At 41.9% G+C, this 22,188-nt stretch overlaps 1 protein-coding gene across 7 annotated transcripts in view; it reads left to right on the forward strand.

Moving 5' to 3' along the window:
- The window catches only part of ELMO1 (engulfment and cell motility 1), a 641,219-nt gene that overhangs the window by 470,044 nt on the left and 148,987 nt on the right, over positions 1 to 22,188 (forward strand). For all 7 annotated transcript variants that reach the window (XM_040472227.1, XM_040472225.1, XM_040472231.1 and 4 more), the window contains one exon: positions 5,750 to 5,886. In XM_040472227.1, the coding sequence (XP_040328161.1) occupies positions 5,750 to 5,886 (137 nt within the window). The remainder of the gene's footprint in view (positions 1 to 5,749; positions 5,887 to 22,188) is intronic.

The raw sequence follows: 22,188 nt of genomic DNA on the forward strand, positions 1-22,188 counted from the left end.
GAATTCATGGACCACGAGATCATGACCTGAGCCAAAGTCGGACACTTAACCAACTGAGCCACCCAGGCACCCCTGGCCAGCACATAACTTTAGGTAATTGCTGGCAAGTGCCCTTCTTCTATTTCTGCTCTTTGAATCCCCTTTATCCCCCCATGATATATCCATTTAAGTTGTGTTTTCCAGTGCTGCCATTCCTAACTAGGAGCACAGACATGACTGCTAGTCAGTCTGGAGAATCACTCCTGCAGGGAATGTGTTCTGATGCTAACTTGATCCTGCTGTTAGCAATGGCTGTCTTGTCTCAGTGTTCTTTAGTCACTTAGGCCTGTGGTTTCAAAACACAAAAGAATAAAATAGAGTACTTTCCCCAGGATCCTTACTGTGTGGCTTCCATTCGCCCAGCCTCCACCACTTGCCTCTTCCTTCCTCCCTCGCTGGAATGGAGAGGGAATTGTGCCCTAATGCATTGACTTCAGGGGTGTGGCCCTCTGCCTGGGGACAATCTCACTGTTTCCTGTACTTTTTTTTTTTTCTTTTTAATGTTTATTTATTTATTTTTGAGGTGGGGGGAGGAGGGTCAGAGAGAGGGAGAGAGACAATCCCAAGCAGGCTCAACGCTGTCAGTGCTGAGCCTCATATTGGGCTTGAACCCATGAATCACAAGATCATGACCTGAGCCTAAATCAAGAGCAGGGCTTTTAACCTCTGAGCCACCCAGGTGCCCCTCCTGTACTATTTAATGAGCATTAGCAGCATTTTTTATATTACCAGCTTAAAAGAACCTATGAGATTTGCATATTATTTGGAGGTTTGAAGGAAAGGATGGAAACTTAGACTTACTGTGTGTCAAGGCCCAGCCTCTGCCAGACACTTCACCTTCTATAGCCCTAGGAGGTAACTAGTAGCATGTTTATCTTACTGATGAGGAAGCCAAGGAGAGAGATGCTTGTATCACCAACCCTAATGAGAATTCAAATCAGTGCTTACCTGATTCTGAAATTTATATTCTTTTCATAATACAACCCAGTGGGAAAGAGTCAGGTGCTATTTTTCTCTGGAGACACTGTTGATTGGCCAGTGTTGATGGGTGCATGTACACTCAGCATGTGACATTTCAGCTTTAGGACCTGAACTTCCCACTGGATTTTGACCTAATCAACAAGAATGATTGGTTGGCCCCAACCCCTCCCTATCAATAGGATCCCAAAGACCATTCACCAGATTTTTCTTCTTCCCTTCCTTATCTCCTAGAAATGTTAAAGTCTTTAAGAAGCCATATAGTGCAATGATAATGATGACAAAAATAATACTTAATAGCCATTGTTTACTAAACCTATCTATGTGCTAGGTATCTTATCACATATTTTATAAACATAAACTAATTTGATGGTTATAAATCTTATAAGGTCATATATTTTACAGATTCAGGGACTTTCATTGTCTGAGGCTACATAGTATGCTAGGGAGCATCAAATCTGGTCTTTGAATGTAGTTCTGTTTGACTGTAACCATTATACCATCCTGCCTCCTCATTCTTACTTTCTCCTTTCTCCCCAGCCTCTGGTAATCTTGAGCATGTGTTCTCTTATGCTAATATCCGTGTGCTTGCATGAGTTTAGGTTTCCACATCAGTAATTTCATGTGTCTAAGAGTAATAGAAAGCCTGGAAACAGTGACTTAAACAAATCATATACAAGGAATTCCTTAGGAGTTCAATTCAGGATTGATATGGTGATTCCACAGTGCCATCAGGAGCTCCTTCTAATTGTCTACTCTAAGGCATAGCCTTCATTTTTGTGCTGGACATGAAGTTGTGTTCTGAACCTGAAGAAGTTGAGGTGTGAAGGCAGAGGAAAAATGAACAAGCCAGTCAAGTGTCCTTCCTCTTGTAAAGGTCTTTCCTGGAAAATCTACCCAGCACTTTCCCTGTATCTATCATTGGTTGTGATTGGGACATAATGGTCACTCTTAAGAGAGACTAGAAATTGTACTTTTTTTTAGGTGGGTGCATTGTTGCAATGAACAAATTTGGGGTTTGTTAACATGGAACCCAACCTGTTAATTTCTTGAAGTAGGTCAAATAAATTCATCCACTGTGACTCTTCCCCAGGGACTGACTATCTAGGGGAAACTTGGTGTGTTCCAGAGGCTGAGAATATCTTGAGAAGATGAAAGAGTTGGTTGACTAAAAGCTAGAACCAGGTAGACTATGTCGTGTATTCAAGAGAGTTGTCAGGGGGCACCTGAGTGGCTCAGTCAATTGAGCGTCTGACTTTGACTCAGGTCATGATCTCACCGTTCATGGGTTTGAGCCCCATGTTGGGCTCTGTGCTGACAGCTCAGAGCCTGGAGCCTGCTTCAGATTCTATTTCTCCCTCTCTGCCCCTCCCTGCTCATACTCTGTCTCAAAAATAAACATTAAAAAAAAAATAAAAAAAAAAAAGAGTTGTCAGGAGTTCAGCTTGACCTGACTGAGGGAAAAGAAAGGTAAGATCTAGAAGAGGAGTGTGACCCAGTGATTTGAATCCAACTCTACTTGGATCAGGACTAGTAGGAAGAAAGCAGAGGAATCCTAGACTCTAAATATACTCTAAGCATTAATAGTTAAGGTGATGCTACTTGTAAGATTTTACTTCATAAATATCTTCTCTGGATATAAAAGCAGTACTTTAATATTTGTATTGCTGGGGGAGGCACAATAGAGGAAGAGTTAATTGGGAAACAGAATGAGAAAATGAGAACAACAGACAATGATGGGCTTTGATTATGGCAGTTGGAATCCCAGCTCCACCACTTGCAAGCCTTGTGACCTGTGACCTTGGACAAGTCACCTAACCTTTCTAACTCTTTCTTTCTTTTTTCTCTTCCCCATCCATCTAACTCTATTTCTAATTTAAAGAAAAAAGAAATTGATAGTATCTTCCTCATGTGCTTGTTGTAGCAACAACAACAATGTAGACCTAGTGCCTGACATATGGCTGTGGCAGTGGTACGGCTGTTGTCTGGCAGTGGCTGTTGTTGGTACTGTCACATTGCTAGATGTTGTCCATCAGCAGGTGCTGGCTGTACACTTGCTGTGAGTCCCACTGGATTGGGGGGTCAGGATCCTGGTTTCTGTTGAAGGAGTAGTGCAAGAAGATCTGGGAGAGTGGGTAGAGAAGTTAATTTTCAAAGCAGCAGTCATAAGGAAGTGTCCTGAGCTCTTGTCAACTAATGCAGGAAGCCTGCTGGGTCAACTAAACTGCAGGTTTCAAATGCTCATTTAGGGCCACCTAAAGAAAGCTCATGATGGAAGGTGTAATTTCTCCAAGATTTACCTTCCTTATATATAAAATGAGGATAACCATCATGCCTACCTACCAGGTTGTTGGGAGGGGAATACCAGTAGAGCTCCCGGTGCATTATATGCACCCAATAAATATTCTTTATTATTAATGACGTTCCTTCCCTCCCTCTTCACCTAAGCAAGTGCAGGGTTTGTTGGTCTCAGTTTTGTTTGGTTATCTCAGCTTCAGTAATCCCATAAAAACTTTAACAAGGGCATAAAGTACACACATAATCACACTGGGTCCAAAAGATACTGCGATAATGTGATTAATAATGAGTACTTGGATGGCAGTAGTATTTTAGAGTGCTTCTGTGGACTTGTAAATTCCATTGGCTTCAGTGCTTGGGAAAGTGAGACTGACAGCTCATTGCCCAGGGCAACAAACACACAATCCACCTGTGTTTACATTCCAAGTTCTTTAAATAGCTTTGTGTCCCAGGTCAGAACTTCACTTTTGCCATTTTTCTGCCAGTAACACAGGCTGGGGGTTGGGGTGACATATGTTCTTGCTGCTGATTTCTCAGATGTGAACAGGCTTGACTAGGAGCTGGGGGGAAATCAAAGAACAACCCATGTTCCTGGAAATGATACGCTGGCACAACATTCTTTATCATCACCACCACCTTGCTCCATGTTGGTGACAACTTTTATCCTTTCAAAGCACTTGCCCATGAGTCATGTTATTTGATCTCTCTGAAACCAGTGGAGAAGGACAAGGAGATTTCATTTCCATTTTTTTAGTTAAGAAAATCAAGGCTCATGGGGTGCCTGGGTGGCTCAGTTGGGTAAGCCTCAGACTCTTGATCTCAGCTCAGGTCATGACCTCACTCACGGTTGGTGAGATGGAGCCCTGAATTGGGCTCCACGCTGACGGCTCGGAAGCTTGCTTAGAATTCTCTCTTTCTCCCTTTCTCTCTGCCCCTCTCCTGCTTGCCGAGAGTTCTCTCTCTTTCTCTCTCAAAATAAATAAATAAACATTAAAAAGAAAAGAAAAGAAAACTGAGGCTCAGGAAGTGGCTTGCTCCTGATTGGCATGGGCTGGACTTAAACCCACATCTTCTTATGCCCTCAGACCCAAACCTTTTCTACATGACTACAAGTTGCTGCTAGCCTGTGCCCTTACCTTGTCTGGAATAAAATAGCCTCTGTGTAGCTTTATATCTACCCTTATAGAGGTCTGGAATCCACTAAGATAGAGGAGCTTGGGACATAAGAGCTTGTGGCCTTGCCAGGGCAGAGTGTGTTTGCTTAGGTTTGATTAGGGTTCAATTGCTGGGCCTGCACCGGAGGATTCTCTCCAAGCAGAATCAACCACATGGCAGGCACAGGGCTTTCCACAAGTACAGAAGGTCTTTGCTGTAAGCCCTATGCACGCCCTGCAGCCACTCCTCTCCCGGGCTTCTAGGGCTTGAAATTCTACCATTTGGAACCCTGAAGACTAATTGGCATTTAAAGAGATTCTGATTAAAATAGGAACTATTTCGCTATACATAACAGCTTATATTTAAAAAAAAAACTTATGGTACTGTTTTTGGGGGGAATCACAAAATCTGGCTCTTTCTAGTGTCCTTATCCATAAGGCATGAACCATAAGAGGCATTGTAAAGATCAAATGAGATGTATGTAAAAGGACTACAAAAATGTAAGCTTGACAGTTAGCAGGGAAGAAGGGAGTGGCTGCAGTACTGTTCTGGGAAGAAGGAGAGAGATAGGCACAGCTCGAGCTCAGAGCACTGGGTCTGATGTGCAGAAACCCTGCAACGGGGAGGCAGGAAGGCAGTCTGGCTGATTTCATGGTTTGGTCCAGGACTGGACCATTCATGGCCTTCAGAGCCATTTGGGTTGCTTTGACCTCCAGCCATCTGTGTCTGGAAATGTAAAACAAATGGTTAATGGCATCAGATGGTATATGATCTTAAATGTCCCCCTGCTTACTGCCATAAGAGGGAAAAGAGCCCCCTGGAGAAATAATCGAGGATGCTATTTTCAAAATTGCAATTAATTGTGTGCTTGGGAAAGCTCATCCTCTGCCAGTTATTCTGGTGAGAAAGGAGAAATTAAGAGTGATGGAGCTATGACTGAAGGCAGTTTGAATCATCTTTATAACGTCAAAAAGGCAGATACAGAGCCCATATTCAACACCAGGGATCCTGGAACAAAAGTTATAAGTTCATGTCTTAGGGTGGGTTAGGAGCTGACTTCCTTCAGTCAAAATATGTCCCTTGGGATAGGTCTGACCGTCTGACCTTCAACTTCACAGTTGCCCATGGACACTATCATTAGGTTTTCAAAATGCCTTACTTCCACCGTGGCTTGAGCCAAACATGCCTCCCATCATCTCTCTTTGGGACACCCACATGTGGCTGTGTTCTCTCATTTCACTCTGCAAACTTTCTCTTATTTCCCTTCTCTTTCCTCCAGCTAGTGAGACCTGCAACGACTTCCACCCAATGTTCTTCACCCATGACAGATCCTTTGAGGAGTTTTTCTGCATCTGTATCCAGCTCCTGAACAAGACATGGAAGGAAATGAGGGCAACTTCTGAAGACTTCAACAAGGTGAGGTGAATCTGAGGCAGAGGCAGCTTCCTTTGTCTCCCAAGGAGCCTCACCTTTGTATGGTTCCTTAACTGTGTGTGGAAGGCAGATCAGGAGAATGGGGACAACTGTGATTTTTAGGTTGCCTTGTAAATGAAAAAAGGAAGACATACCTGTATAGATGGGAAGCTTGTGTTGGCGATGTTCTCATCTCTCTAGGGATAAGCCTGGAGAAGTTTTGTTCCTTTTGACTAACTAAACTGGAGCCACCAGCAGAGACCCTTTCTTGAAAAATATTATCTAGAGTAACTTATTCCGGCATGAGTCCAGATGCCTTGTTATTGCAACACCCATTGGATGCCTCTCTCTCCCCTTGTGCAGTGGCTGTTGGAGAAAGAATGAGATCAGGAAGGCGTCTCTTTCTAGGTAACTTGGTTTCTTTTTTTCAACGTTTTATTTATTTTTGGGACAGAGAGAGACAGAGCATGAACGGGGGAGGGGCAGAGAGAGAGGGAGACACAGAATCGGAAACAGGCTCCAGGCTCTGAGCCATCAGCCCAGAGCCTGACGCGGGGCTCGAACTCACGGACCACGAGATCGTGACCTGGCTGAAGTCGGACGCTTAACCGACTGCGCCACCCAGGCGCCCCTGTTGGTTTCTTTGTGGATTATGCATGTGTTGAGATAATCTGCCCTTTGCTGTATCAAAAAGAGTTTTTATTAAAATGCAAAATCTCTTTCAGGGAGTTTAGTAAATTTATATGGAACATTTTTTTAGTTTGCAGAAAGCATTTGATTCTTTGAACGGATGTCTTCTTTGGTTTTCTATAAGAGTGTAAATTTCCCATTTCTGTTTGTGAGTGAATGTTGGGTACCAAGAAGAGTGTTGACCAACTTAGAGAAGGCAGAAGTATCATGTAAACTTTTCACGATAAACAAAATCTTTATCCTTAGATAAAGGCCTTGTTAACAGTAATCACATTGCTAATGATAACTGATGGTTGAGACAGGTGTATTCAGGACAGGTATATTGGGAGAGGTCTTCAGTAGTTTTAATTTGCTACTGTTTATGGATCTGGGTTTGCTTGGCTCCATCACCCATACCTGCTGACCTGGTACTGGGCATGTAAGTGTTGTCGCTAAGAGTCGAAGGGTCTGACCTCACCGTCATCCTATGGGGACTTCATAGCTTGTGCTTGGGGCATAATATAAGGTCAGAATTCCAACTGTGCTTCATGTTCTTATTGGTCTTTACCTCCCTGTCACCTTTCCTCTGAACTTACAGCCCATCCTTCTTTACCACCATGTTTCTGGTTTGTGGCACCTGGAACTGATAGCAGTTGAAAAGAAAGGAAACCATGAAGAGGAAATGATACTCTTTGCTGAGCCTCAGTCAGGTTCTAACCTGACTGTCCCCATCAGCATAATGATCTCACCTGCAGTTGTAGCAGACAAATGCCATTCTATCTTGGTCACCTTGGGCCATCTATTTAATCCATTGAAATAGGCCCCAGTGACATGGATAGCCCTGATGCGTAAGCTACAACTGGAGCTGCCAAGGGTCTCAGCAGCAATGCACAGGCACAGGTATGATTGAAGAAGGGAGGTGAAGGAGAGAAACCCAGTAATTCTGTAGCCTCTTGAGTGTACTTCACTTGATTAGGAGGGACGTGGCAATTCAGGTACAAATCATCCTCTGGAAAGAGGAGTGAAGGAGCAGGGAGACGTTCGTACAAATCAAGCCAAAAAAAAAAAAAAAAAAAAAGAGAGAGAGAGAGTTAAAAAGTCTCTGAAATGGCCAAGGCTACTCTGCCCCTGGATCAGAGCAACTCTTCATGTACTACAGTGTTTCTGAAAGCCATCTGGTCTTCAGCTTCTATGTTCATGGGCCACCTGTCCCTTCAGGAGAAGGGAATCCACTGGCTGGCCTGTGTTCTGGCATCAGGTGTCTGCTTGCTTGCTTTTTCTTTTTTTTTAAGTTTATTTTTGAGAGGGAGACAGAGCAGGAGCAGAAGAGGGGCAAAGAGAGAGGGAGAAAGCGAATCCCAAACAGGCTCCATGCTGTTGGTGCAGAGCCCAACACAGGGCTTCCTCTCAGGAACCATTAGATAATGACCTAAGCCAAAATCAAGAGTTGGACCCCGGCATCCTGTCTGTCTGCTTTCTGAGAGGATTTCATTCACTCTGCTTCTTCTGAATTACAGAACTTGGCATTTTTGTCAATGATAATGATGTATATATATTATTGTTGTTGACATATGCACAGTTGAGATATTTGGAAAATATTACCAAATTTCTGCAGAGGAATCACTCAAGACAGTTAGCACTTAGATGCTTAAATCCTACAGAACATGTAATTTACAAAATGGAGCCCCAAGAATACATTGTTGGCAAAGGTGACCAGAAGCCTCTGTCTTTAGGAAGTGAGCATGGCTCTCAAGTCCCTGTGGTTCATCGTGGCCATGTGCTTGGGTCAGTGGTAATGATATCCTGCCTGTGCAGGGTGAGGTCCCTGACGTGTCAACTCTGCAACTTTTTATAGTTAACTTATATGGCTGTAAAAACTGTCTTCTGCAAGATGTCTTCAGCAGGTTTGGGGGATAGTGTTTCATCGTGGCCCTAGTGCCGTCTTTTTGCATCATCTGCCGATCGTAGATGTTCAGTGTCACATATGTGCTGCCAAGTAGTGATGGCGGTTTATGGCTGTGAGTAGGCAGCTGGAAGCCTGAGAGCCAGAGAGTCTCATCCTATGCACACATATCCATTGGTCAAGAGTGAATACCAGTGATGGAAATGACCAGGGATCTAAATTTTCCATATTAAATGTTTTTGCTATGGTTGCTTTTTTCTTTTTAGTGTTACACATGCCTTAGTTTTGTAAACAGAAGAGTGTATCAGTTAATGTACTCTTTTGTCATGTGTGTACTAGTTTTCTATGGTTGCTGCAACAAATTGCTATGGACCTCATAGTTTAAACAATACAAATGTACTATCTTATGTATAGTTCCATAGGACAGAAGCCAGAAGTGGGATTCATGGGTTAAAATTAAGGAGTCAGCAGAGCTGTGTTCCTTTCTGGCTGCTCTGGGGGCAGGGGTGGGGGGGAGGGTATCCATCTAATGTTTTCCATGTTCTAGAAGCCAACCTGCATTCCTTGGCTGGTTGCCCTTTTTATCTTCAAAGCCAGCCAACCACAGGTCCTATCCTTCCCACATCACACCTCATCACTCTGATCCCTCTTTGGCTTGGATCTTTCACTCTTATGGACCCCTGTGATTACATTGTACCACCTGGGTAATCCAGGATAATCTTCCCTATTTTAAGGTCAGCTGATTAGGAACTTCAGTTCCATCTGCAACCTGAATTCCCCTTTGCCATGTAAAGTAACATGTTCACAGATTCTAGGGATTGGAACATGGACATCAGTGTGGGGCAGGGGGATATTTTTCTGCCTACCATAATATACGTTTAATTTGTAGGTATATTAAATTTGTATCCGTATTTATGCATATCAATTTAAAATATTGAAACATGGACGGATGAGCTTTTTGTTGTTGTTGTTGTTCTATTTGCTGGTAGACCAGCATAATATCAGTCAGAGTTCTGCTAGTGGTTGCTCAAGTACAGATTTAACTATGTCCCTTTTCTTTTATGTCTCTGTTCTGCTTCTACCAGCCTTGTGAAAAAAGATGGGCTCTGTATGAGGGCCTCTAGGTCAGTGTCTTCCTGATTTTTTTCCTGCTGCTTGTCTATCAACCACTGCTCTACTTTGCCAAATAATAAGTTGGAAAAGGGAGAAGGGTTGAAATTTTAATCAATTCACTTTTCTTCTTGCTATTAACTTTGTAGCAGAAGCTATTGAATTTAGGAACACACATGGATTTGGGGTTATTGGTAGGTTTAATGCTTTCCTTGTTTCCAAAGATTCCCCAAATGCGAATTCCGAATATCTTAAAAAAGCCCTTCATGAGACACACTTTCTTTTGAACTTTCTTGGCCACCATCTCAGACTGTTGCCACTTTGAACAGAGGCATGGACGACGGTTTGCTTGTCGACCTGTGACCCCCAGTTCTGTAAGAAGGACTTAGCTATCTGCCTTCTTTAGCTCATTACTGGAGAAGCAGTATTCCTCAATCCAAAATTCTGATTTTACAAACAATACCGGATTCCAGCAGATGCAGGAATTTCTCCTACAACCCACCTTGCTTGGGACACTAGTTTATAGATATCTCATGCTTAGTGGTTACTGCTTCTGCTGGAAGCAAATGTTTGGAAAAGCATCACTCTCCTTGCTGCTCCAGACTTGGGAAGCAGAAGATGGGATGTTTTTTATTTATATGAAAGAAGTAGAATTAGAGAGTGATTAAAATATTTATGGTTTGAAAAGTACTTTCTTTCAGTTTCCTAATATAGCAGTCCCTGCAGAATAATCCATTGATTCAGGCCATTGAGTTTGTATTCTGTTTTTGCCTTTTGTTACCAATATTTTAGAGCATGCATTGTTCATTTTTATGGGCATTAGAGAAGAGCTCAAAATGCAGCTGAATACCTCGGCACACAAGTGCCCCATAATCATTTCATTGAAGCCCTCATTTTTTAAGCAGAGTAGGAAAGAAGACATAAGTGATTTGGGTAGTTCAGGTCTGGGAATCTTATTTAAAGCATTTGTTGCCGACCATGCCACTTTAAAAATTCTAACAAGAGTATAATACACTTCAAAATTGATATTTATGTGTAGCAGTGTTTTTCAGCCTTGCCTGAACATTAGAATCACCTGCAGGGCTTTTGAAACTTCTGTTATCCCAGTGCTCAATTGCACAACATAACAATTACATCTTTGGGGTGGGGCCAAAGCTCTCATGAAGATTTTTCATTAAGGTGGATTTGATCGCTAAAGGTGAATCACATCTGTGGAATGACCATTAGTGGATACATGTAACACAAATCACCAACTAGTACATATTGTATACATCGATGAAGTAGTATGCCCATTGGTTTGTAAGACCTGGTTGTGCTACTCAGGAGCTCTATGCCTGAAAATAAAAAGGCCAGGGGGTGGGAGGAGGCAGGAATACCAGTATCCCATTGCCCTCTCTTGTGGTGCTATGATACTAAATTGAAGTATTAAATGTAAAAATGCTTCAAGGAAGTAAAATGTCATATGCAGTTGTATTCTTTTGATATGTAATAAGATAAATCCTGTCTATGAGAAATGAACAAATTGTCCTTTTCAAAAGAAAATGGGTTTTTTTGGCCATTATGTTAAACAAACAAAGAAGGAAACAATGAGAAAAGTGAAGCTGTGTATGTGCCACAGATTGAGTTCTGAACGGAATGAATGGCATGAAGTTCATTTAACTTTGGCAGAAATAGGGTTTAAACTGAAAATCTCATGGATTTGGGCAGAAACAATTTCGGTCCCTTAGTTTTCCATGTGACAGGCCGTGAGCAGCAGGCTAAAACTCAGGTTTCACAAAGATCAGGTGTTTAATAGCTGGAGAGAGTTAAGGCCTCTCTAGCCATTACCTAGCAGCCCAGACCTCTCTGGGGATGTCTGCACCTTCTAGATACCATCCAAATATTTGTTCATGGCATTGGGGTTACTTTAGGTGTTATCCAAATCAGCACTAAAAATGAGATCAAATGACTTTGCCATGCTTTCAAATTGCCAAAATGGAAGAAATTAATGATTTGAAAAATGCAGTCACTCTAGAGCAAAAGCACTATTTTAAAACTTTACCCAGCAGCATAATATGCAAAGCACATGCGATAGAGGTTAGGATCTCAGGCTTGCAGATGAGAAATCACCCCTTAAAATAGGAGAGGCTGTGCACAGAGAGAACCCAGGGCCTTCAGACAAAGCCGCAGCTGCCCCTGGCTAGGCTACGAGCTCCGTCTGAGTCAGTGGGAGAAAATCTCAATTAGGAAGGATTGGAGAGCACAACAGAGGAAACATCCTGGGAAGTCCTCTGGAAGATTATCCATGGAAAATAGCCACTAACTAGTCACATCTAATGGATTACGGTGTGGTGTAGAAAAGGGATTGTTTGAAAGCTTAAAGGCAGTGATGGCATGAATAAGAAAGGGAAGTATGTTCACTCCCTGAACTGTTTCCAGTTTACTGACTTTCTGTGCGTGCTTTTCAGGGGGCAATTATATATTCAGGAGTCCCCTTCCTAGGCCAGCTCAACTTCATAGTGGTGCAGACAGCGCTCTTGTTGGTTAGCTAAGCTGGCCTAGGGAATGAAAGGTGGTCTGTAACTCTCGCCATGAATAAACATGAATCTCCTCATTTGCATGAGGCAGGTGACTGTAAAATATCTTGGAGCAAGTTGTGAAAGGAGGCTTTGTGCATCCGTGCCCAGGGGAAGCTGGGGAGGACTCGGAGTTGTTTATCTTCATTAGAATTCTATCTAGGGCTGCTGTTATTGATCTGAACCAGGCCTGGGCTAGCTAATAAAGTAGGTGTATGTTTTAATTGAAACATGAATATTTAAGTAGAGGAGAATTCTTTTAAAGGGCCCTGATGTACAAGGAGGCTATCCATTTTTCAGCTGTCTAGGCCATTTACAAGTATTTATTCAAAAAGCTTCTCGTGTTTCACAAAGGTCTTTAAGGTTTGACACAAAGGAAATCGTACTTCCTGTAGAAGCAAATGCATTATATGAATAGATTTATTTTTTCCTTTGAGGCTTCCTGGTGGGTAGGTAGCAAAAGGTTTTGAGTGTGTGTGTGTGTGTGTGTGTGTGTGTGTGTGTGTGTGTGTATGTGTGTGCGCTTAAATGAATGCTTTTAAGTTATTCACTTAAGGTAGTGTTACTCTTTTTTATGGAATTTGCCACTTCCATTTGGACAGTAATCAAGATATGTCTTCTACTGTCCTCATCAATATGAACTGTGCTGTCTAGAGGCAGCAGGAAGACTGAGAAAGAGACCAAGTAAGATTTTTTTGCTCCTCCAAGAACCAAATTTCTCCCTCTGGGGGCACGATTCCCTGACCCATTGAGAATGCAAGGTTGGAGAGGAGAGAACCAAGGCTGAATGCAGCTGGAGTATCTGGTGGCAATCCTGGCCAAGTGGCTCCCCACTGGCAGTGTGTTCTTGAGAATGTCCTTTAGGCCTAGATTCCTTCTCATCTTTAAACTGGTAGTAGCAAAAATAACAATAACGACAATAGTAATAATAACAATGATATTTCCCCAAATCACAGTGAAGGTGAGGCCCTTAAAGCTTGGCTTTGTAAATTGGCCCATACAAATGGGACCATGTGCTGGTCTCAACAGTCATAACCTAAATTGACAGTCATTTGCACTTGGTTGTGTAGTATAGTTGGCCTGCTTTGATTTTCCAAGGTAGTTTGTTCAAATACCTATAAATACAGATTTTTCCATACCTCTGTGTGAAAATCCATTGAACTTTGGTTTGGCTGCAAAAGGAGATGTTGACTGCAATGAGGACAGATTCCTGAGCAAGGAGGAAGTCCTCTCTGTGTGTTTCTGGTCACAAGGGATGCCCCTCCCCAGCCTGCCCACAGATACCCTGCAAGTGACTGAGGAGCTTAGCCAAATCTCAGAGGCACAGCACACTTGTCATTCTCTCCCCAGCCAGCTGCATAGCCTTGTGCAAGGGATTCAGCCCTGTGAGCTCCAGATTGCTCATCTGTGAGATGAGAATGGGAAATCACTGCCCCTAGGCGGGCTCTGAGCTCTCTGGACCACATCGGGCAGATAAACTACTTGGCTCAGTCTTGCCTGAAGCAACCACTAGGTGACACATGTTTCTAGATGCCTCTGAAAAGGAAAAGGATAGTTATGGCAACACTAATAGCAGACATTTCCAGAAAAAAAAAAACCAAGCTTTTCCTGTGGATTTAGTGATTAAGGTAATAGAATACCCATCCCACCATATTGTCCTCGTGGTCCCAGCTGCACAGGGTCTGTATGACTTTTATGAGAAATGTGAGAGTGTTCATAAAGTGGTCTATTTCTAGGGATTGTCCCAGGTCGTGCCATTAATAGCCCAGGGTATCTCCTTCTGAAGGGGTTATATCCTGAGTCATCCAGAAAGAGTTAGATTTTGTTGACTTTGTTTATGTAATTTCCCTAAGAAATGGTTAAACTGTTTAAAATTTGTTCAAGAATCAACTGTTAGGTTTAGTTGGCTGAAACATTGCTAATGTGTTTTTCTTTCTTGATGTTCTCTTTCTTAACGTTAACTGGAGCATTTATAAAAATGATAATTACCATGATTGAGTCTGATGAGTAATTTTGGATAAGCCTGACAATAGTAAATCTACATCTTAGAGGTTCCTTTAGGTGCAAGGTCTAGCTTTGAGTTCTCCTAGTTTCCAGTCTTCCTGGAGTCAGTGTCTCTTTATAGGTATAACATGTGCTAAACTGACACTTGCTAATTAGGAGACAAAAAAAATTATAGTTTCTTCCACTGGACAGCAGTAAGATACATCAGTCCCTTGGTTCATCTGTAGATCATCTCTGAACATGAAAATAATAGTGACTCTAAGTTAACTGCTCTACGTAACTCTGCTCAACGACTTCTGAAACTTCTCTCCCTTTTGTTAACTACACTTTGGGGTGCTGAATGAATTGTTAACTGGTTCCTATGACCTGGATTCCATATTCCATTGTGGATTGTGTTAGGGATTTGATAATGGCACAGAAATCATTTTATTAGTATATGTCCAATTAAAAAGAAGCTACCTACATTTTAAGTAAGGCATAATGAGATTTAGGCATTTTAAATTAAAGGGCAGGTAGGAATCAGAGTTGGACAGCTAAGAAGAGTACCATTAGATGCAAATCTCTCATGAAATATGAGTCCTCCTTGATTTAAAAGAAAATATTTATCTTGTAATTGCAAAGAAGGTGAGTGTTTATATGTAATATGGGAGTTGAGAACACAGTTCTACAAAGGGATGTGTTTCCTAAGGTAGAACAGAAGATCGTAAAGGTACTGTCATTTACATGCTCTTTTTGCCAACTCACGGTGCCAGAGGTTAGGAAGAGGCAAGGGATGGAAGGCAAAGAGGTGCCCTAGATAAGATGAGACAGGGAGTCAGAACAAGAGAGTGGTGTCAGAAGCCGTTTGTTAAGACTCCAGTATAAGAGCCGGGAGAAGTTGAAGATCCCAAGTGAAATTTCTAAGTATCTCCTGCAGAAATACCAGATCTAAGGGGTCAGAAGTTTTAAAATAGAGTTAATTATTTAAATGTGTACAATTCGCCTGCTGATTTAAATTGCTTATATGTCTATGCAGGGTTTTCAAAACCATGCTTTTATATCTGAGCAGCAGTGAATGATGGGTCAAGCAGTCCACTTTTATTTTACCAAATAGAAACTAAAACCCTCACCTGCTGGTTCAACGCCAGATGCTAGCTGCTCTCTCCATGTCCAGCATAGAGCTAAGCCACCAGGCCAAACAGGTCAAAAGCAGGAACAAAGGAAGAGGGTACCAAAGCAAGACTAAATTTGTTATAGGAAGAAAAGTAAACATGAATACTTGAACCAGAGAGATGAGAACTCTAAACTGCTGGTTTCTTCTTCTCCTCTCCTTCCCTTTCCCCTTCCTTTTATTATTTCTGTGTTTTCCACACAGTTCTGTTGAAATTAAAAATAATAGTAGGTGCTCAGTGAAACTATGTGGGAAGAAGTCATTTAGATAGGTAGTTAAGTCAGATATTGTTCCCGCACTAGGTGTACATCTTCCTTGGGGAAGTTCTCAAGCCAGCCGCTGTCACTTGTGCCAACGACATACTCAGATGACCCTCAAGTGATCCCCTTGCTTTTGCCCTAATAATACCATTACCTTAGAACTTAACCACCGTGAACTGCAGTTGTCTATTTAATAGTCTTCTTGAGAGCAGTTCCTTGCTTTTTCTGTATTCTCAGGATCTACTCAGTGCCTCGGATGTAGACAGTATTCAGTGTTACTATCCCACAACCATCATACACACAGCATGGCCACATTAGTGTTCCATATCTTGGTAAATAGTGTCACTATTTCACCTACACTTCAAATGCTGTGTATTCTTTCAACAAATACTACTTTGTGTCCACAACACAGAAGGCATGGTGTTAGGCACTGGGAATACAGAGGTGAACTAGATAGGTGGTTTCTGACTTCCTGGAGCTGGCAATCTAATGAGTTTCTATTTGGAAGTTTATGGACAAGTTCCTCTTTGTGAAGCCAATTGGTGGCTAAAGCCGCTACAGTAACTAAGGTCCTTTGCCTTCTCATCATTGCCTTAGCTCAGATCTTCCTCTTTTCTCCAAATCTGATAGATGGGATGTCTGCTTGCAGTCCTTTACTGATCCATAGGGGTGATATATATCTATACATCCTTGCCACAGTCTGATGGGGAGTGAATCGCATTTCCCCTACCCTTTAACTTTTCACATTGGCCAGTGAAATGATCACAAATATGAAGAAAGCAGAGGCCTGAATATTGCATGTGTGGTTGGCATGGGCTCTTGCACTTCTGCCTTCATCATGATATGAAGTATACTCCCTGAGCAGCCACTCCTCCTTCAGTGTAGGTCTCAGAATGAGGCATATGAGTACAGTTTCCCCAATCATCCCATAGAATTACAGCTTAAAACTATAACCTTGGCTGATCTATAGACCTGTGAGTTTGAGAAGAAATTCTTAGCTATTGGTATTATTTGTTACACATAGTGTGGTAGTAGCTGACTGAGACACCAGCTATTGCAGTAACTTATCTTCCACCTTTGAAACCTTCCTACTTTCCAAATGTCCTCCAACATGGATCTGACTATATCATTCTTGCTTTTAATCCATCATGGCTGTCCATTACCTGCCTCATAAATTTTCATGGCCTTAGCAAGATGTTTAGATATCTCTTTAATTAACCTAATGTACTTTTCTTGCTTCGTCCTCATATCTTCACGTTGCACCTGCTCTAAGCTCTGTAATATTCTGAACTGCCAGTACCTTGTGTATGCTATGGTACTTTCATGTTGCAGATATGTACTCACCCTCATTCCTTCTGCCACCCTTCCCTCATCTGCTTGTTGAAATTCTGTTTTAGGAATTTACACATTGCCACCTCAGGGATACCACCTTGGATGATTACCATCTCCTTTTCATTCAGAATGAAATTCTGTCACTCTACCCCCATGACATGGAAGCGTGAACTTCTTTTGGAAAATATCTTCTAGCTATATAGTAGTAGTTATTTAGTTACAAACTTACCTTTCTAAATTAAGTCAATATAGCATTGAGAGCAAGAACTATAACTTTAAATCCTAATATTCTCCAGGTATTTTTGAAATAGTATCTTCCCAATTACTTTGGGTTGAATGTTGAATGAATAAGTGGCCAGAAATGTTTAATTCACACATTATTTAAAACAGTCCACCTAGCCAATAAGATGAATTAATTTACACTGTTTTAATATGGAATGGTCACTCTTGTTCAATTCCTGGAGACCATAGGTACTAAGTATTCTGCAGTTCTACCAAGTAAAGAATTTTCTTACCCCAAATGCCATTAGGCCTTACTGAGAAACATTTCTAGATCCTTCAGTCAGATCCTCTTCTTCAGATGACAATACTTGGAGGGATTATAAAATTATTTTGCCATTTCATTATTTTTTAAAATGTTTTATTTATTTATTTTTGAGCAAACAGGGGAGGGGCAGAAAGAGAGGGAGACAGGAGACAAAGAATCCCAAGCAGACTCCGCACTGTCAGTGCAGAATCTGACACAGAGCTTGAACCCACGAACCAGGAGATCATGACCTGAGCCAAAATCAAGAGTCAGATGCTTAAGCAACTGAGCCACCCAAGCAACCTGCCATTCCTTTCTTAACAAAAGTGGTAGTAATTATTTTTCCACCTATGTAGCTTTATATAAGGCGAATGAGAGCCTCAAAGACATTGAACAGTCATAAAATAAACTGAATTTCTTTTTTCCAAGGAGAGTGGTTAGAACCCCTAGTTAAAAAAAGAAATCCCTCTGTTTAATTTTTTTCCTTGATCTTAAACCACATACGGTGGCCATTTGGGGAGTACTCTGTTTCCCACTAGTCTTATTTCCAGGCCAGTAGGGAAAATAACGTCAATAATGGTGCTCATCCTTTCACAGGATGGCTGCTGAGAGACCTTCAGTGCAGAAGACAAACGTGCCTGCTGGCAGGTCCACCCATTTAGGTGACTACATACCCGGCAGACATGTACCTGTGTAGCAGTCATGTTAAATAGTAAATGTGAGCTCCCCGTATCATTCACAAAAAATGGTCTTTTGTATTTTACCTTTATCTCCCAAAGTTCTCTTAAATTAGTAAAAAAAAAAAATTACATTTCCCAAGAGTGTCGTAAGAGTAGGAAGATTTGGTTCTTGCCACAGTGATTATGTGTTTTAGGTGCTGGAGGCAGTCAGCTCCCGAGAGCGTTTCTGGTCCCAATTTCCTTATTTCTCTTTCACATTTACGTTTGCGTGGCTTGGCTGGATCTGAGGTGTGTGGCATATGGCTTTTTGCTGCTTGAGCTGCCACAGAAGTGAATGTCACTGGCATATAATGCCAGATTTCCATTTTGTGAATCACAGAGCCATGAGATTCTGTCCGAAAGCTCCCAGGCCACTAGGAGTCCTTCAAGCAGAAGCAGAAAAGGGTAAGACCATGCCTCAGAGATACTGTTCCTATTACAATGTGTTGATCATGATAAAAAGTGCATATAAAATGGAGATGCTCTTGCTCTCGAGTGTGTTGGAAAAAGCTTCTTGGCTTGTTGACTTCTTTTATTGTGGTCAGGGGAATGGGCGATCCTGGCTTTTTGCTTCCAAGCCTTAACTAAGCACACACTGGTCAGTCAGGGATGTAGAGTTGGTTTTGAATTTTTTCAGATAGATAAGAATTCACTTGTGCACATACCAGAAAAATAAGACTGTGAGTAGAAGATATCAGTGGTTTTTGGATGCAGTTTACCAGCATTTTGTATTCATTGAATTTTCAAGTTACAAAACGCTTTAGGACAGAGTTGGATGATAATGGGGAACCGAAGCTGCCACAGACACAGCCTGAGCCTCGGCTCCCCACCTTCACCCCTCACTCCACATCCCTCCCTACCCCTGCCCTCCCCAACTGCCTCCTGTGCCTGAGGAATCAAGAGAAGGACTTGGAAATTCACAAAGAAGAATAAGTTCAATCAATAAGTTCAGTACATTCAGTCAATAGATTCAGTAAGTCAGGAGCATTGACCCTGGACTCAAGGACTGGGCTTCAGACCTGAGCTCCATTATTTCCTTGCTGGGTGACCTTGGGCACATTAATATCCCTACCCCCTTTTTTCAGCCTTTTCATCTGTGAAATATGGAATTTAATATATGCTGTTGTGAGGGTTAAATGAGCCAGTATTAGGATGATAATATGAAATGGACAATACTTGATCCATTTCTGAATTGGAAAATTAAATATTCTTTATGGTTCATCTTAGTATATATAAAGCACTTGGGCCATTTCCACGAAGAAAAGTACAAGAAGGATGGCATACTGCTCCAGACGAGGTGTGGGGAGGCGTGGATTCTGTTCCAGCTCTGCCTTGAGCTGACCACACAACCCTGGGCTCTTGTCCCTCATCTGCCCTCACCACACCCCCCCTTTTTTTTTCTGGACGAAGATGTTCCTGGAAGCCACTGAGGTGGAGGCCTTTGAATTCCTCCTTTGAATTTTCTCTCTTCTCATCTTCTCTGGGCTACCACTTGATCAATTAATACAGTCTGGTCCTTATATCATCAATCTTGTCCTCTTGATGCTGTCTTCTTACCAGCATATAAATGTACTCACATCTCCTGCATTTGAAAAAACAAATAACACCTTCTTGATCTTCCATCCAGCCCTCAGTCCAAGCCGTATTTCCTCACATACTTGCCTCAGTTTGCCACCTCTTGTTTTCACGTCTCAGTAATTTATTAATCCACTGCAACCTGTCTTCTGCCCTCCTAAAAATATAACTAAAGCAGAAGAAGAGCGATAAGACTCTAAAAGGCACTAATTTATACTGTCAATACTTGAAAACCTCTTTAGCCACAAAAGCCATTGGTTTTGACGAAGTCAAGAATGGCCTCTGGTGGACATTTTAAAATCTGTCTTGTTTGCCTTCTTTGCAGCCTTTGATTCTCTCCTTCTTAAACAACATCTTCCTGTGGCTTTGCAAATAAACACAACACACACACACACACACACACACACACACACAGAATAGATACATGATATGCTATCTATATTAAAGGAAGAAATAAGATAATAATCATAGTTCCAGTTACAGTGATATTTTTAGAAAAAAAATTAAAAGGTAACTAAAATATATAACTAAGCTCAAGAAAAGAAACCTGCCTCTAAAATGCACTAATACGTATTTTGAATATTCAAAAACCTCTTCAGCCACAAAAGACATGATTTCTAAGAGACAAGTGGAGATTGAGAGGAATTGTTGAGTTGTTCTAATTTAAGACTGGAAAGAAGTCACATTGTTATGACTCCCTGCTCTGATGAGAAAGATAGACATCAAAAAATTTGTAAAAATAAATCTTTTATCCCTTACATTTTTATGCTTATTGGCATCCTCCTTTCCTCCCCCTCAATTTTGTCTCTTCAACCTAAAAAGCTACCCAAATCTCTCCTATCCATAAAAATTTTTTTTCACCCCCGTTCCTCTTTCAAGTTCTTACCCAATCTCTTTCCTTCCCTGCACTGCCAAATTTTCCAAGAGAGAATGCCGTCTCCACTTGCCTGCCTCCTCCACTCACTGTGGTCTGATGCTCACCCACGCCCACCCACTAAAACTGCTTTATTTAGGTCAGCAGTTACCTCCCGAGTGTCAGGTCTCTTCCCAGTGCTCATCCTGCTCCGTCTCTCTGAAGCACTGTGTGCCCTGCCTGTGCTTCCTAGAATCTGGTCTATTCCCTGACTCCTGAGGCACCACTGCCACTTCTCACTGACTCTTCAACTTGCCCATTTCTCAAGCCCTTCTCATTTCTCTCCCACCTCCTCCCCTCTACCCACAGTGTCTCATCTTCAACCATCCTTCAACTCCAGGAGATGCATGGCGTCTCACCTCATCTCTTAGACGTGGAACTCTGAGTGATCCCTGGCTTCCTATCCTCTCCTGCCAGGTCCCCACATCCTGTGGATCCAACCATGTGTAAGAAGGAGCCATCTGGCTTTTACTGTTATGGCCCTGTTTCCTGACACCGTCATCTCTTACATGGACTCTGTCTGTCCTTTTATTGTTTTCCCTGAATCCGGACTCAGCCCATGTGTAAGTTCTCTTCCCCCTACCAGAAACACCTTTCTAGAATACAATTCTTCTCATAATGCATCCACACTCAAAAACCTTTGCCTCCCTCTTCTCAAGCATGGTAACTGAACCTTTTCATTCTATTGCGAACCACTTTTACAAACAAAATGCCCATTGAACTCTTCAACACACCCCTACTAACCTCTAATTAATCATATGGATGGCTCCCTGAGCATACCTTGTACTTCCAAGTCTCTGTCCTCACCCATGTTCCCTTGCAAGGAAGACCCTTCTCCCTTTGGTTGAAATTCTGCCCATCCTTCAACGTCCAGCTCATGGGCCCTGTGGAACCCCTCCATGGAAGCAGAATTAACTGTTTCCTCTCAGGCACACTTTCTTTTTACCTCTCTTGTAGCACTTTAACGTACTCAGCCATACATTGAGTTTGAAAACTTATTTTAGCAAATTAGCCTGCTAAAATGGGTCCCTGGCCCACCTCATGGCTGTTTTGAGACAATACTGCAGAATCTTAGACAAACCCATTGAAAACCATGGTCATAGACTTAGTTATCCACACTCTATCACTCTTATTCCTCAGAACAAGGACAAATTCTTCCTCACCCCTCTACCCCAGGGTGCCTACCAAAAAAATTATATACGTGCTCAACACATGTGACCTGGATTGAATCTTTACCCAGCCATTAATGGAGAAAAGAAAGAAGATAATAATGTCTTTCTTTTTACTAAGCTGATAGTGTTTTAAAAGGAAAAATCACATTCTAGAACAAACTTTGCAAATTATACAACAAATTTAGGCCATAAGTGAAGGGCATTGTGTGGCTAAGGTATGGCAGGAGAAGTGATTCTTCAGTGTGATGATTTCTTTTAGGACCAGGAAAAAAGAATAAGGCATTTCCAGAAGACAGAAAAAAAAGGGAATTGTGTATATGTGTGTGTGTGTGTGTGTGTGTGTGTGTGTGTGTCTTAAAAACACTTTTAGATTTTGTTGTGGTGGCATTTACTTCCTGACAAAAGCTAACTGATGTT

The sequence above is a fragment of the Herpailurus yagouaroundi genome, unplaced genomic scaffold (assembly GCF_014898765.1).
Source record: "Herpailurus yagouaroundi ecotype Mexico unplaced genomic scaffold, PumYag 100, whole genome shotgun sequence".
Classification (NCBI taxonomy): Eukaryota; Metazoa; Chordata; class Mammalia; order Carnivora; family Felidae; genus Herpailurus; species Herpailurus yagouaroundi.